This window comes from Electrona antarctica (genome assembly GCF_951216825.1).
Source record: "Electrona antarctica genome assembly, chromosome: 5".
In the NCBI taxonomy this organism is placed as follows: Eukaryota; Metazoa; Chordata; class Actinopteri; order Myctophiformes; family Myctophidae; genus Electrona; species Electrona antarctica.
Genome location: NC_136810.1, coordinates 51384294 through 51402237, shown reverse-complemented (window position 1 = coordinate 51402237; position 17944 = coordinate 51384294). Strand labels below are relative to the sequence as shown.

The 17944-nt window shown below is 43.0% G+C and overlaps 1 protein-coding gene across 9 annotated transcripts in view; it reads left to right on the top strand.

Moving 5' to 3' along the window:
• The first annotated feature begins 7368 nt into the window (after positions 1-7368).
• Positions 7369-17944, top strand: part of zc3h18 (zinc finger CCCH-type containing 18) — a 60405-nt gene continuing 49829 nt past the window's right edge. For 8 of the 9 annotated variants that reach the window (XM_079502078.1, XM_079502076.1, XM_079502077.1 and 5 more), the window contains exons 1-4: positions 7458-7628; positions 9081-10399; positions 13735-13819; positions 15932-16083. In XM_079502078.1, coding sequence (XP_079358204.1) covers positions 9095-10399; positions 13735-13819; positions 15932-16083 — 1542 coding nt within the window. In that variant the 5' untranslated portion in view covers positions 7458-7628; positions 9081-9094. The other variant, XM_079502075.1, reaches the window with a different exon arrangement.

The window sequence follows — 17944 nt, the reverse complement described above, 5'->3', positions numbered from 1 at the left end:
ATAAGAATAAGAATAAGAAAGAGAATAGGTTAAATAAATTGCAAAGTTGAAAACATAAATACTATTTGGTATAGCTTTGGTAGCAGGATTTTACAGTAATGTGACGATACACTCGCACGCTCGCACACATGTGCGCAAGCACGCATGCACGCACGTGCACGAAATGTTAACGTCCATCTAAACAGTCAAAGAATGCCTTGCCCAAAGGACATGAACACAAATCACAAACTACACATCATTGCCACAGCAGAAGACCCCGATGGATGCCATTGCCAAGCAAATATAGATAAGATGCATTATTTGGGGGCATGAATCGTTCCATCAATTTGCTCTGGTCCAAAACTGGTTTCATCAGCATACACAATCTTCTCTCCAATACACCTCCCCACCATACACTATTCTTCCTGACCTTATAAACCACATGAATCCACTAGTGTCCCCGCTGTTGTTCTGAGGTGAACACAGAGTGAAAATAGCTCATGCGTTAAGTGATGTGTGCTTGCACATATCACTTAACGCATTGTGTTTTGAGCTGTAAGTGTTTAAACCCAGATTTACAGTCTCCCGCTCTACAGAATGTCATGATGAGCCTCATTCAAGCCATTCGAGGAGGCCTGTGACCAAACTGATGCAGGGTGGGTCCGTGCAAGGATGGATTCACCATTCAAGGTGAGGGAGGCCAAAGCCTGCACTGTTGATTCCGTCGACAAAAACTATGACGAAAAATGTTCGTCAACTACCCTTTTTCACTGACAAACTAAATAAAAACTAAATAAACACTAAGCTATGATGACTAAGACTAAATATATTGACAATTTTGTCAGCAAATACAAACTATAGACTAAAATGTCAGGGAGGGACCAGTGGAGAAGAGATCCAGTAGAACTAAAGGACAAGTCATTTTATGTTTAGTTGCGCTAGGCTATATAGGGTGTTACGCTCTGAAAATAGCCAATCTACAATGTACTGTCTGTGTCACACAAGGTAAATAAAAAAGTGTTAAAAACAAAGAAATGTGTGTGTTAGAGATGCTCCGATAATCGGCCAGCGATCGGTGATCGGCCATATCGGCCGATATCTGGAGAAACTGATCTTTTACACCATTTAAATCAGATATATAGTAGCCTATAAAATCATTTAGCATTTTTGTGACAGGCCTAAACATTCTCCCCTTACTCCCCACACACACAGGAACAGTTTTGACGTGGGTTTTGACATACATATAATCATTTTGGAAATATTAAAATTTGCAACATTTCACAAGATCAGTATCGGTATCGTAATCGATGATCGGTCCCAAAAAACCTGATCGGAGCATCCCTAGTGTGTGTCATACGATGACAAACTTTTAGCATTAAGAAAACTGCTGAAAATGTGATGTTTAAGTATATACTATACTACTTTACAGTGGAATGGACAATATTCTATCTAATTTTGCAGTATCCTATTGGTACTTGTGCTAGCCTACTGTGTATGCATGGTGCGGAATGACTATTTCAGGTTGTGCTGAAAAGCAATTAACCGCATGTTGACTCTGTCAAATGAAACTGTTGCTGACTTCTGTTGATCTTTCACTTGTATAGGCTAGGAGTTGAGCGATATTGGATCTCCCCTCCTGAACACTGCCTCTAATAAATGAAGGTGGGCAAATAAGTAAAAGTAATTTATCTCCACAATCAGTCAGACTGCATCAACTATACCCCTTCCATTCCACACACAATCTACAATTTAGGCTATAGTTGGTATGGGGCAGATCTCATGCACACTTCAATTACACTGTGTTACAAGTGTGTTGCTGGGGTAACAGTTTTTACAAAAATCACACTTGTGTGAAGTGAGGGGCGCTCTTATCATCATACATGGTCCTCATACATCATCACATTCCGTGCTCAGCCAATCAAATCATCACATTCCGCGGGTACACTACACATAGTCACAGGGTCTGGGGCACACCTATAAGATTCCATGCGCGGACAGAAGAAGCTGTCTGCCAGCGTCATTTCCGGGTTTTTAGACAGCTGGTGGATGGAAATGAAGCTCCACCCACGCGGCAGATTACCGCGTCGGGCCAGATTCCCGGAAAAGCTTGCCCCAGCGGCATTCGGCCGTGTGGGTGGAGCTTCATTTCCATCCACCAGCTGTCTAAAAACCCGGAAGAGACCCCGACAGACAGCTTCCTTTGGCCGCGCATTGGAAGTTCAAGTGTGCCCATGCAGGCTGATAGACACACAAAGCTGGGCATATACTGTAGGAGGAGCTAGCACCCCTCAGAACAAAAAAAGGAAAACATCTGTCAAGAAATTGTATGTTTTGTTTCTTTGGTTGATGCAATTTGTAATGTTAGTTATTTTCTTTATACAGAGAGAGAGAGAGAGAGAGAGAGAGAGAGAGAGAGAGACTCAAATGTATCATCTCTTTTTACCACATCACGCTGCACAGCATCCTTTGGTATATCCGCTACACTAGGGATACCTTCAATTCATGCAGGGCTTTGTTGTGTTGGCAATCTCTCTGTAAAAGCTTTTCAACTGCCAGCCCCCTAATGCTACATCAATATACTGAAAGGCCTATTTTGCTCTGCAACATCAAACGTCTATACTCTATATAATGTAGGGCAGGCAACAACTCAAGCTTGACTGACAAGTACTTTAATAAGCGCTTCTCTCTCCTTTCACGTTTGAATAACTTCAGCAGATGTCACTATGTGATGTGAGTATATGTGATAGCCTTAAACATCCAGAAAGTGATCTGAGCACTGCAGTGAGCATTGTGTGTGTGTGTGTGTGTGTGTGTGTGTGTGTGTGTGTGTGTGCGTACGCGTGCGTGCGCGCACGCATGCGTGTGAGAGACAGACAGCGTGAGAAGCAGAGAGGGAAAACGACGGACACAGACCAGAAACCAGAAGGATGAACAGACTACAGACATCATAGCCAGCCAGAGAACCATATAACACTCACAGACACTAAAATGGAAACAAGCACACATGGCGTGTGTCAGTGTGTCTTCTGCTGCTGTTCAATTTGAAAACAAAGAATGTTTGGTGCACTGGGGCAGTCCAGCTGGAGAGGGACAACTGCCACTAACATTTCATTCTTTCTATTTTAAACAATTTATTTCTTTCTTTCTTTCTTTCTTATTGTCTTTATCAATTCTTTATTTTGATTTGCTTTTGTTTTGCACATGGGGATATGCACAATGGCAATATCAATGATATCAATATCAATTGATATCTTCCTTGTAAATCTGCTTTAGCTATAGGCTATAGCCTTGGATCAAGTCATTTTAATCGATGTGCATATGCCTACACATGTCAGAATCGATCAAAGAACTCTGTGACTATATTGACCCAAGGCTAGGCTATACAGTGGTATAGGCAACTCGGCGACTGTATAAAGTAGGCTATAAGATAATATTAAACATGCATATAAATTTAAAGTCATCCTCCAATCCACCATTATTGCAAGTAGAATATTTACCTACCTACTTATCCACTTTCTTGACAGGTGCGACGCAGACTGGAGAGCATGCAGACCATCTCTTCAAAAAACGTCTTTCTTCAAGCTTGAATATCTCACTTTTTTCGCTTTAATGAGTGTTTTCAATTTCAAGCTTGTCTCATTTTTCGCATTTAATAGTTAAGTAAGTATTTCCCCCCCTTGTGTCAGGTTTCCGTCAAATTGTAGCTGCAGAGGTTATACATGTTATGGCAGTTGTCTACAGAGCGCCTTATGCCGCGCACTGCGCGCAGGGTCACGGTGCCTTTAGTGCGCCCTGCGCTTTCCTTCCACAAACCAAGGGCTGGGTTGTTGCTTTCTTTGCCGGGCCTTTGTCGCCCCCATGTGGTCAATAAGGCTTTAGCAATAGGTATTAGCTATGGCTTTTGATTGATTGATTGATTGATTGATTGATTGATTGATTGATTGATTGATTGATTGATTGATTGAAATATGTATTAACAGTTTGCAGAATTACAGTACATTTCAAGCACAACTCAATACAAAGACTGTTAACTGTGAGTGGACGACCCAATAAAGCATTACACTTGTTTACAAGAGGGTCCACCTTGTTCAATTCATCAAATGGCTTTTGGTCAATGCGCAGCCTACCCTACGCATACGATTTAAAAAGCATGAAAGTAAAAAAACAAACTGAAATGTATTAATATAATAAGCCTAGTTGCCTCCGAGTTGTAGAGTTGAAGTGTAAGACTGTAATGAAAATTGGAAATACAATCATACAATCAAAAGACATTTGAAAAAAGTTGAAATGGGACATTGTGCTAAATGAGTAGCCTACTTTTACTTTTGGTACTTGAAGTACATTTTGATGCCAATACTTTTGTACTTTTACTCAAGTAGCCTACATTTTGAATTCCAGACTTTTACTTGTAAGCCTAACAGTCAGAGTATTTCTATATATTGCATTATGGATACTTTCAAATTTCAATAAAAAAATCCCACCATAATGTGAAGTGAGCGGTGCCTTTGGAGTCTTGATTGATTGATTGATTGATTGAAATATGTATTAACAGTTTGTAGAATTACAGTACATTTCAAGCACAACTCAATACAAAGACTGTTAACTGTGAGTGGACGACCCAATAAAGCATTACACTTGTTTACAAGAGGGTCCACCTTGTTCAATTCATCTAAACATTTAGAGACGTACAAATAGACACTTCTATATAGCCAGAGAACAGAACAGGAATTCATCATAAAGGAGATAAAAAGAGAAAAGAAACATATACAGTGAGGGGAAAAAGGGGTGGAGGGGGTGGGGATTCCGATTTTACGGTGGCCAGTTTCGAATTGCAGCCGTCCGTAGGTGCCCTTTGAGAGTGATTTTAAGGGATTTGCATGTCTTAATGACTGTCAAGCACATGTGTTGTATTTACCCCTCCTTCTCCTGTGTGTGTGTGTGTGTGTGTGTGTGTGTGTGTGTGTGTGTGTGTGTGCGTGCGTGCGTGCGTGCGTGCGTGTGTGTGTATGTGTGCTGCAGTGGTCAATGGGTGAGTGCTTAGTGTGAATGGCACGGTATCTGCAGGGGTCAATAGGTCGTAAGGCATAGGCATGGACAGACGAATACCAACTCGCCCCGTAAAAAAGTGCAGAACGGGCGCCCCGGAATTTCAGAAAGTGAAGATAACTCGCCCCCAAGCCGTGGATAACTCGCCCCGAAGCGTGGATATCTCGCCCCATTTATTTGACCATATTTTAGAACATGCACCATAATACAGTTTAGCCATTGCACTGAGCATTGTTGTATACAATTTCCATAGACTGTGGCTCAAGAGGTAGAGCAGGTCGTCCAATGATCCATGGGTCGGCGGTTCGAATCCTGGGAAAGACACTGAACCCCAAATTGCTCCCGATGTGCTGGCTGGTACCTTGCATGGCTTCCGCCGCAATCGGTGTATGAATGTGTGTGTGAATGGGTGAATGTAATGCACAATCTATTTTGTAAAGCGCCTTGGATAAAGGCGCTATATAAATGCACCATTTATTTATTTATTTTATTTATAGATAGCTGTCGTTCTGGACATTCCCCCCATTACTGACACACTGACACAGGGACACCCATAGCCATTTGAAGGAGCGGTGTGCACCACTCAAGAAAAGTGAATACTTTCCACCACTGGTCAGATTCAATATTAGTCCACGTACCCTAAAGGACTACTGCCTTTATAACTATGTCTATGCTATGAGTAACCTGTATCGAGGCATCTAGACCTATACTGTAGCTTACAGGATCTCCTCACTGATCGACGAAAACACCTTGAAGACCCTAAAGCCTAAAGGCTCATACATAGTCTGGATTTTCGGTGGTGAGGTGACCACCGAACTACAACATGACGTCACGAGCCGCGGTGAAGAGCAAACCACTGCCACCGCCCCAGCCCTTCTCTCTGTTTTTACTCTCCACCGCTCAACGTTATTTCAGCTCCGGTGGTCACCTCACCACCGAAAATTCAGACTATGAATGAGCCTTAACAGGAGCCCTCGATCGTACAAGGTTTCTTCGACTATGCATGCACCTCTTGGTACCACAGCACCTCAAAGGCCCTTAAAACAAGGCTCCAGACTTCCCAAAACAAACTGGTCAGGCTGCCCACTTTGACAGGCTGAAATGGCTTAGGGTTGATGACATGAGTACAGCATCTTGCAATGGGTCTGGTCCACAAGATTCGATACACCACCAAGATACCCATGTACCTCTATCTAAATACTTCCTTAATGTCAACGAAGTCCACACCCACAACACAACAAACCATGTGCAACTCAGATTCGGCACAAACAAGGGATTAAATTAATTTCGCTCCTATGCCACCAAAATGTGGAACGCCCTACCAACAGTCATTAAGACATGCAAATCCCTTGACTCCTTCAAAACCGCTCTCAAAGGGCACCTGTACGGCTGCCGTAAAATCTGAATCCCCCTACCCTTTCGCAAATCGCAGATAAGTAAGCCTGGGACCGAGGCTACCACCCACCCCTTTTCCCCCTCACTGCATATGTTTCCCCCCCACCTTTTTTTTTTTACCTTTATGGTGAAGTGTATATATCTCTAAAGCCAATTTCCAATACCCCAAATCTTCCACTCACACTCGCTCACTCCAGGCAGCATGGTGGTGTTACGGTGAAATTGGTGACCTGCTGAAATATGTGACAATCATGTAGACAATCACATAATGTCAGCGCCCGAACGTAAATCAATGTGGTTTGTTACTTTGTTTATTAGCGGAGTTCAATCTATCGGCATTTAGGCAACGTATTTAAAGACCTGGTCCTTCATTGTAAGTTATGTGTAGTCCACAAGATGGTCACATATTTCGGCAGGTCACCAATCTCACTGTAACACGACCATGCTGGAGTGACCGAGTGTAAGTGAGCGAGTGGCCGAGATTTTGGGTATTGGAAATTTGGATTAAATGTTATGATGAATTGAAAATGGTGGACCCTACCCATGCAATGTGACATTACACAATGCTGCCTGTACCACTACCAACTGTAGGCCTATGCTTTCCTGATTATTTCAACTGTTTTATTATATCTTGACACTTTAATTGCTTTGGCAATGTAAGTATGTTTTCTCATGACAATAAAGCTCATTTGAATTCACATAGGATAGGAGAAGGATATCAAATGGAACACAACCACCCTAAAGACTAATCATTGTGTATATTCCTGCACCGAATGATCTTGGTTCAAATGTACATATTTTTTGTTTTGATTGTATTGTTGTATTGTGCTTTCTGCTTTCGCAATGTAAACGTATGTTTTCTCATGCCAATAAAGCCCTTTGAATTGAATTCAATAGTAGTAATAGTAAAAAAAAAAGGGGGAAAAAACTGTAATAGTAGCAGAACTTGCCAGATCTGATTCCAGATCAGCCAGCATTGCATTAGCGTTGCTTTCAGCGCGGCAGACCGTCGGCGTTTGATGACGTTCAAGGTAATGGCCGCTCTCGCCGTGTCGTGTAGGGCTTTTTATTTTCTCCACCACAGCAGCGGATAAGAAAATAACCACATCATATTTATTGTTAAAGTGTAAAAAAAGACCATCCCGAATAGACTGGGTAGCGCCTAACACGGCAGCCGTGTCTTCAAAGAGGTGCAGCAGGTTGCCAAGGTGAATGAATGATCATGTTTTGATGTTAGCTAGCTGACTTAGCTAAAAGGCTTCTTTACGTGAGGAGGGAGGCTGCATTGTTAAATGAAAAGGCAAGCGAGCATGCTTTAATGTCGGTCACAAAGAGACGCTGTGTCGCTCGTCAAAGTCCCATGCACTTGCACAGCACGATCGCTTTAGCTAAAGATGTTTCTTTAGGTAATAAAGATTCGATTGATTTAATTTAGATTTTTGCGCTGAGGACGGGTTTCGGGCCTGGTTGTATGCTACATAGCGCGACTCAGCTGTTAGCTACTGCTACACTGTTGGCAGGAAACTGAAAAGCTGCAGGTTTGTGTGTTGTTTTAGTCATGTGTGCAAACAAACATTGCGCAAGGTGTGATCGATCGCTGCTTGAGATTATGCAAGATAGTTTTGGGCCTTCATCTCAGATAGACAATGTGGTTGCTTGCTAGCTAGCTAAATAACAAATCTCAAGGAATAGGCGAAACCAGTGGCCAAGTAAACAGTTTACTTACAGCTAACTTGTCTTAACCCTGTTGTGTGCTGCTGCTGCTAACATGTCGTTACACTTGTATTAAAGTTCTGCGCTGTCAGTCTGACAGACCCAGCTAAAGTGAGCTGTATGTCAGTGGTTCTCAGTCGATTCCAGGGAGTCTGTGGGTACCTCTAAAGGGGGGTCTCTCTGAATTGACCCATACACAGTGATGTAAATAGGTTTTCAATGGTGTTTTCGGGGACATTTTATGAGTCCTACTTCAACGACATTTGAGTACAGTACTGAGTACAGTATTGCATCCTAGGACCCCCAGAGGGTGACATTAGTGCGTCCTTTCTCAATTTAGTGAGTCTTACGAAGCAGGGTGCAGGCTATTTGCATCACCGCCATACAAGTTCGTAACCCTGACGGTAAACAAATGGTGATATGGAATACTCCCCATATCAACCAGTAGGTTACTTAATACTTATCAAGACCATGATGGAGCCAGTAGGCTCTAGCTCTACTGGAGCAGAGACGTTGTTGTCAGCCATTGTCCGACGTGGTGTTAGTTGCGTTGTCTGACTATTACTAACCCTAAATCTGACCCTAACCTCAGTCTTAAACGGCTACGTAAGTAAACATAAATCCAAGTTGTTGTATAGCGCAGTCAGTCTCACAATGTTTTTGCTTTGGCGGCAGTAATTTCACTTCCGTGTTTCATAGTCGCAGCCAGTAGGCTCCACTGCTCCAGTAGTGCCTGCTTGCTCCATTGCATGGTCTTGATGTAGTAACCTACTGGTGATTATAGGTTAATAGTATTCAAAGTGGGTGAATGGAACCAAATGAGCCCTAACGGGTCCATTTGGTTCCATTTGTATACTGTCGGGGTTTAGGGGAGAGACCTTGCAATTTAAAAGTTGTAGAAACACTGCCGTATGTCATTGTTTTGACTAATTATTGTATGTTTTCAGCGGACCGTTCTCTGATGGATACCCCTGAAAGCCCTACCCAGTCACCTCAGTCTCCGGAGGAGGACGAGAAGGGCATATCCGACAGCGAGCTTCTACGTGATTCTGCAGGCGAAGAAGACGACGATGACGACCGGCTCCTCTCGGACAGCGAGCTCGTCCGCGGCGAGGAGAATGGAAGGCTGGCGGAGGAGGAGGAGGAGGACGAGAGGACGAGGGGTGGAGGAAGAAAAAGGGATTCCGACTTGGACGAGGTGGTCCCGGACTTCATCTCCGACCCGGAAGACGAGGAGCCTGCTGTCGGAGACGGAAGAGGAGTGATGGGTCAAGAAGAGGATGAAGAGGCCATTGTTTTGGTGGAGGGAGGCGAGCAGAACTCTGCAGAAGAAGGGGAGGTGGAGGAGGGGGAGGGGGAGAGACGAGGACAAAACGAGGAGGTGGAGGGAGAGGAGGATAGGGTCTTGGATACCCCACAGTCTCCTGATTCAGTACCAGACCAGCATCGGAGCTCCTTCTCCCCCCAGGAGATAGAGGAAGGGGAGGCCGAGGAAGAGCCACGACAAGAGGGCTATGGGACTGGTAGGAAGGAGGAGGAGCAACCTATGACACAGCAGCCACCCACTGGGACAGCAGAGCTGTATGATGATAATGAAGATGATGAGGTGGAGGAAAACAGTAGGAGGAAGAGGGCTGAGGAGGAGGAGGATGATGAAAACGAAGAGAGGAGGAGGAGGAGGGGACGGCATGCGGCGGTCATAGTCCAGGAGATAAAGGACGACTCTGCGGAGGAGGAGGAGGAGAACGCAAACGAAGAGAGGAGACGACGGCAGGCGGCGGTCATAGTCCGGGAGATAAAGGACGACTCTGCGGAGGAGGAGGAGGAGGAGAACGCAAACGAAGAGAGGCGACGACGGCAGGCGGCGGCGGCCATCGTCCGGGAGATAAAGGACGACTCCGCGTCCGTCTCCCGCGAGCTCGACGAACACGAGCTGGACTACGACGAGGAGGTGCCCGAGGAGCCCAGCGTCCCCACGCACGAGGAGGACGACGAGGAGGACGACGAGGAGGACGAGGAGCAGCAGCACGTCGTCAAGGCAGAGGGAGGAGACAAAGAGCAGGAGACAGAGGAGGACAAGGACGCGGCGGCCCGCGCCAAGCGGAGGAAGGCGCTGAAGCCCATCCTCCCTCCGTCTCCCCCCAGCGACAGCCAGTCCAAGAAGAACGAGGACTCCAGGGGAGCGGAGAGGAGTCGGAGAGACTCCTTCCGAGACAAGAAGAAGGACGTCGAGGATGACGGAGAGATCGATGAAGGCGAGATAGAAGTAAGTGTTTGTGATGATGATCACCGCTGGCCTTGAAAGTGCAGCCTATTCTCAGCATGGATAAGATGAGGTGTTGGTAGGGGACCGTCATCAATATGTGATTGGCCGTATTCTAACAACAATCTAACACATTTTAAATTATCTTTGTTGCACATCATGATCATTATAATGTTCTTGTTACTGAATGTCAGTCTCCAGGTTTTCTTCAGAGTATGTATACGACACTATGACACATTAGGGAGTCCAAATACTACTAGTTGTTCTCAAATGTTTTATTTGCAAGGACCGCCTTCACTCTGAGAGTTTACGTTCTGTACAAATGGAACCAAATAGACACGTAGGGTCCATATGGGTCCATTTGGTTCCATTAAAACACCTGCAGAGTTACAGACCTTTTATGGTCATTCATGACTAGCTCTTGATGTGTTTCTGGTAATGGAGGGCATGTGCGTGACATGATTTCATCATCATACCCGGAAGTTATGCGGAACGCCTACTGAGTGGCAAAAACTACTTTCTGGCGTTGACGACGTCCTATACATCCAAACAGAAAAATCCCATCTGATTGCATAAACAACATTAAACTCACTTTTCCACTCACTTCACTTTATGTATGTGCATACCCTCTATATATATTATCTCATTTTGTATGTCTGTGACAAAAATGTAATTTCGACAAATATGTCCACCACAAGCCAGCATGCCGCTGATGACCACTGGGTGCTGGCCATGGTTAATTGTCATCGTCACACACCACCTGGCCTGGGCAGTAGTTTGACCTATGTGGTGCTTGATCGGCCACTTTTTTTTATTACAGCTGTCACATGTAATAACATTGACATATCAGGACTGCATGTATCACTGTATGGGATGTCAACTTGCTTCTTTGGTGTAGTTAACCCATTCTGACCTGAGATCAGATTCTAAAAATGTCTGAAAAAGCTATGTTTCTGTCAGTCGTTTTTCAAAAATAGCAGACCTACAAGCTCGTAGCTATGAGCTTGTAGATCTGCTATTTTCAATAGCTAAAGCATAACATAATGCCAACACCAAAAGGGGTTCCTGCCCAAAATGGGTGATTCGGGTTTGGTAGTGAATAATAATGCTGCAGTGACAGATGGGATGGTTCCATTATATACAGTACATGCATTGTATACTGTAACTGTACATGCCAAATCATTTGAGTTATGCTAATGTCCTGTCCTTTTCTCATTGTCACTCACCCAAAGACGCAATATTGTCAGACAAATATATATAAAAAGTTCCATTTCATCCCAAATGCTATTTTGCATATACTGTGTAGAATTCCACACAGTTGCTTCACACCGTTTTTTAATTCAATTTTTATATATCTGGTATTGTGCAGGATCTGTGGTTGGATTTTGTTTTGATCTCTCAAACATTTCTTTTTAGAACATTATTATTTACTTTTGATAGTCTGGAATAGATCCCCGGTTAGTCAGCGTTCCCATGGTCATGTCAGGAGACCTGGGAAATCTATGCAATTAAACGTGATTTGATTATATATTTTCAGTTTTTGGCCTGCTGTAAGAATTGGTTCTGTCAAAGCTGGACACCTTTTTGAAGCAGCAGCGAGCTTCCTTTTGGCCTCCACATTTAACCACTTGAACCCCAGTATCTATTATTCTGGGGAGAACATTAGCCAAAAAATAGCAGACCTAGAAGCTCCAAGAACGCTGCGAGAATTTGCGACACATTGTGAGTTTGTAGATCGGCTATTTTTGCCGAGATTTGGTGTAGAGGGAAAAGGCGGTCCAAGTACAGCACAAACTCTGTTCTAGTTTAGACTAGGGTTGAAGTGGTTTAGACTAAATTGAAAACTTTATTTTGTTCCCGTCTCCAATGTGTTGACTTGTGATGGAATCAAAATCATTGTATTTGGCTGTTTTCTAACTCACTTTGAAACACGTCTGACTGAGTCTGACCCTGGCCTGACCCCAGACACTTTTTAAATTGCTTGATTCAGTATTTTGGTATTTGATATTAGGGCTGTCACAGGGCTACACATTTAAGTTGATGATTAATTGTCACACAAATAATTGTGATTGATTTAATTGTGTTTTAGGTGTTGGAAATTGGAACATTATGAATCGAAAATTACAATTCTATTTGCCTTTTAGGCTTCGTCGTAATAATAAATTGCACAGGGCAGATATGACAAATAACTGAAATGTACCAAGAAGTTATTTAAAATAAATTATGATCTACAAGCTTACAATGCATCACAAGGAAGTGACGCGTTGTAAGCTTGTTGATCTGCCATTTCTGTTTTTTTTAAAAAACTTTTTCAACATGGATGCGATTGATTCCCCGTGGGATCAATACAGGTCTTATCTGGTGGTCTGCCTGTCCTTAAAAGTCAATATCAGTTATCGAAAGTTTGGACTGATGGACTAAACGTGTGTTTTCAATTAGTCTGAAATGGAGTTTGAAATTGAATGGGCTTACATAGTAATATCTAAATATTGAATCAAGAAACTTAAAGATTGTCTGGGTAAAATGTCCCTTAAGTACTACAATGAAATATGTTTGATTATTAGTGAAAATAAAAATCATGAAAGCCAAACATGCATGAGTAATACATATTAACATTGAGGTGATTGAGCCCCCTGTGTAATTATCACAGTTGCCAAAACTGCACTCTGCAAACTGCACTCTGTCAGAGGCAAACTGCACTTTGTTAGAGGCAAACTGCACTTTGTTAGAGGCAAACTGCACTCTGTTTAGAGGCAAACTGCACTTTGTTAGAGGCAAACTGCACTCTGTTTAGAGGCAAACTGCACTTTGTTAGAGGCAAACTGCACTTTGTTAGAGGCAAACTGCACTCTGTTTAGAGGCAAACTGCACTTTGTTAGAGGCAAACTGCACTCTGTTTAGAGGCAAACTGCACTCTGTTTAGAGGCAAACTGCACTCTGTTTAGAGGCAAACTGCACTCTGTTTAGAGGCAAACTGCACTGTTTAGAGGCAAACTGCACTTTGTTTAGAGGCAAACTGCACTCTGTCAGAGGCAAACTGCACTTTGTTAGAGGCAAACTGTACTCTGTCAGAGGCAAACTGTACTTTGTTAGAGGCAAACTGCACTCTGTCAGAGGCAAACTGCACTTTGTTAGAGGCAAACTGCACTGTCAGAGGCAAACTGCACTCTGTTTAGAGGCAAACTGGGGGAAATAAATCGAAGGTGCCTGCATAGAGGCGTTTGAAGTGTAATGTGAGCAAATTGTGTTCTTAACAAACCAAACATTTAGACATTAGAATATGAGTGACTGGCCGGCCGCATAACGTTGTCCATAATGTATGTATGTGTGCGGCACAGGATGATGATCTGGAGGAAGGGGAGGTCAAGGATCCTATGGACAGGAAGATCAGACCACGTCCCATCTGCAGGTTTTTCATGAAAGGTATGTCGTCACTCACAAGCCGCAGTTTAAAGCCCGTTGGTTGTGCAGCGATTGTCACACACTAAAAGGCCAGTCCCCACATTGGGACGGGTCAGAATAATCGTTAATAATAGAAATTAGAAAATATAGTAATCGACATTCATTTTGGTCCTTTTACTCAACCCTAGACTCCACACCAATTGCAAAGGCCATTATTCCCAATGGCAGTTGCAAGGAGTTGCGTTGGTGTGGACTGGCCTTGAAACGGTTTCGTTGCATTGAAGGAGTTGGCAACTAGTTGCAGGTCTGGTGCGGTCTGGCCTTTAAAGTAACTCTGCCTTGACAGATTCTAAAAATGTCTTCTAAATCCTGACAGTTTTCTGAAAAAGCTATGTTTCTATGTCAGTCGTTCTTCGATTTTTCAAAAAATAGCAGACCTACAAGCTTGTAGATCTGCTATTTTTCAATAGCTAAAGCATAACATAATGCTAACACCAAAAGGGGTTCCCGCCCAAAATGGGTTAACTCGAAATTATGTTTTTTGGGGGGGTCACAGAATTAAATTGTGTTTTGGAAGTATTTTGATAACTAATAATTTAAATGGTAAACTATTAGTAGGGGCAACACTGTTAAGCTGTTTAGTCGAAACTGCACACATCCTTTCCTACCAACAAACTGTGCCTGTGTCTTGTGTTCCGTAATTGGGCGTTTTGCAGAATTTCCAATTCAGATCTATTCAGCTGTCGTATAGGAAGGGTCAGTAAGTTTTATTTATCCCTTCATTGAACAAATGCCACTGTTTTAATATGCAACTTGTATCTGAATTCTGTCTGGATTTTATGCATTCACTAATACATCCTCGTATCTACATTCAGTGATTGGATTGAAAGTGCTGGCTACATTAAAACAAGCTCAAAAAAATGTTTGTACTTCTGCCCTCTGGGAGAAGATACAAAGAACCAAAGTGGAAGTACATCAGATTTAAAAAATGGTTTGTACCAGCATCAACTAAGATGTTGAACGAGGCTCTGAAACGGCAGTAACTGTGTGAGGCTAGATTATCCACATCATGTGTGCAATTGTGTAATGTTGTGTCTTCCTATGTAATGTATTTTTGTTTGTCATTGATGTTTCATGTGTGGCTGTAGCTGGGGTGAAAGCCCAAGACAAATTTCCCTCGTGGACAATAAAGTTTACCTTGACCTTGAAAGTGTTCAAGAAATTGCATTTCATGCCCCCTTTTCCTCTGGCTATTTTTGATAAGTTACAATTTAAGTATTCCAATCTAGCTTTAATGTATCATTCAAGCTTCCACAAGTTCCAAGCCAAACAGACACATCTTTGTATTAGTATTACCAACGGTCATTGTTGGGCGCAAACATGTTCTGTGCACCCAGATAGTGATATTGAGATATACATATTGAGATATAAATTTGAGGACAGGACATTGCATTTAACACTCTGTTGATAATGTGGTTGAATCGTCCACCGGTGCATGGGTGGTGCATCTTTGGAGAACCTGCTTTAGCTTTAGTACTGTGAGGTTATAATCTGATCACAGACTGACTACCTGTTAATTGTTTTCTGTGGTATGTTGTTCCATCATTCCATGCATAGAAACTTTGATGCCTCCTTTTGGCTCTGGGGTGTCTGGTATTTCTGGCGCCATCTTACAGGGAAGAAAGCCACAAAAGCTACCGCATGCGTGACAGAGCAGACATTCGGTAGGCCAATCGGAGGCAGGTGGGGGCTGGTCTTAGTTACTTGAGTGGCCTTCCGCACTCCCAGTTCCGCCTTGCCTGTGCTTCCATGCGATACAGGTCGCACCAATGAATTGCAGCGGCCAATGAGGGATCTAGCTTTTTATTATGGTTCCATGATCTGAATTGTTCAGTCATTGTTTGTGTGAATTCTACACTAGGGGGAGCTCTAGTACTTAAAACTGATGATGAATGTGTTCACTTGAATCAGTGAATTTGCTTTGGTTTGGGAGGTACTCACTTTATATCCTCTGTGCTGAAAATGATCTGTATAAATGTACAGACATTTGAACTCTTATTCTTTTTTTTTTGATGGCTTTTGCATGTTGTTAACAGGATTTCTTCTCTGTTTTTGCTTGTTGCTTCCCCACAGGCAACTGTACCTGGGGTATGAACTGTCGGTTCATCCACCCAGGAGTCAACGATAAGGGCAACTACTCCCTCATCGCTAAGCCAGACCTCTTCTCGCCTAACGGGGGTGCTCCTCCAGGTGCACCACACCCACTCATACCCAATAACCCATGGGTAAGTGCAGTAGATCAGGGGTTCCCAAACTTTTTTGGACCAGGTACCCCTTTTCGGGGTCATCGGGTTTTGACTAATGTTGTAGTTTTAGTAATCATGTGTGTCAGCTATTGGCCCAAAGCAAACATGGGAGAAACACAATGAACAACACAAAAAATAAGTTTATTGCGCAACTTGGCAGAAATGACCACGTAGATAAACATAATTTTAATGTTAAAAAAAGTTTATTTATTTTATTTATGGGAATTATTTCGGGTACCCCCTGGACTGGCTATGCATCGCGTACTTTGGGAACCGCTGCAGTAGATTACACACCGCTGTTGATTTTGACAGCAAGTTTTGATTTGGTTTGAGCCATAGTAGTATTTTGAATGAAATAAAATTTAGTTTGTCATATTTGAGTCACCTGAAATGTTTTAGTGTTAGTCTAGTTTTGGTGATTAAATATCCTACGATTTTAGTTGACTAAATCTACAGTCGATCTTTGTCGACAAAAACGCATTTTGGCGGGCCTCGATGGCGCAGTAATGTCTGATTTTACACTTGGTCGTATGCTGAAAATAGCCGATCTAATAAGCTCACAGCGCAACGTGTGAGCTTGTGGATCTGCTATTTTCAGAGCGCAACACCTGAGCGCAACCAAACATACAATTCTCTTCTCCACTAGTCCCTCCCTAACATTTTAGTCTAGGTGTTATTAGTTGAAATTGTCAGTATATTTAGTCTTAGATGGCTGTGTTGACTCCAGTGTGAAGTTCAGCAGATGTCATCTGCTGGTGTTGGTCCACTGTGTTTTATCAAGTCCAGAGTCAACAGTATGCTTCAGTTTGTTGACCAGCTTTATGGAGATTCTGATTTTACTTTCTAGCTGGATTTTGTCACCTGCGCACAGTGCCAAAACTACTAGTAATTGGTGTTAGAGTTCTCAACAGGCCCGGAAATGAATGTCCTACCCTACCCCACCCGAACTGGGCCAGCCCGAGGCTCGGTCCGACCCTAACACTTACTATAATGTTAGGGTCGAAAACCCCAAAAAGACAAAAAAAAAAAAAAAAAGGAAAACGCCACTAGATGGAGAGAACGGACTTATCGCCAATATAAAGGATTTATATATCTCACATTGGCTGTTAATGTTCCATTTCCACCAGTTCTAATGGATTCCAGGAGTGAGTAAACATCTCTGAAGTAGCAGCTCCCTTTAGTTTCCTTATGAAGTGACGCAGTTATGTCCAAGTATTGGACAACTTTTCCATCATCCATCATCCTCGCGTGCACGCACTCGCTCGTCTTTATGTGCATCGTTGCGTAAAATGCGATATTTGGGGCTTGATTAGAGCTTAATTTGACTTAGTTGTTAAAATAAACGATGATAGCTTAGCATCCCGGACATCTGACTGTGTAGCACAGTGGAGAAAACTAGCGGATGTTGTGATCACGTGGACAGGAAATGACATCGCCAGATTCGCTCTATTTGGTCAAAATCGGCATAATGGTGAAGTTACCGCCACCATCAGGACTGGGTATAATACTATAGGAATACCGTGAATGAGATATAGTGTGTATGTCACAGATTTTTCTATTGGCATTAAAATAACGAATTAAACATATGAATAGTGCAGGTAGAAGGCACAATCTACTGTTAATTAGGGTGGCCATAAGAGGGTTAAGACTGCAGGCAAATCCAATGTATTTCTTAATATCTTTAGGACCACTGACTTTCAAATCAGATTTGTGTATTCACATACCGTCAACCTATAAAATAGCAGATCTACAGATCTTTAACCAGCTCAGTAGCCTTGTGGTTAGGGTGTCCGCCCTGAAACGGGGAGGTCCAGGTTCGATCCCCAGCCGGGTCATACCA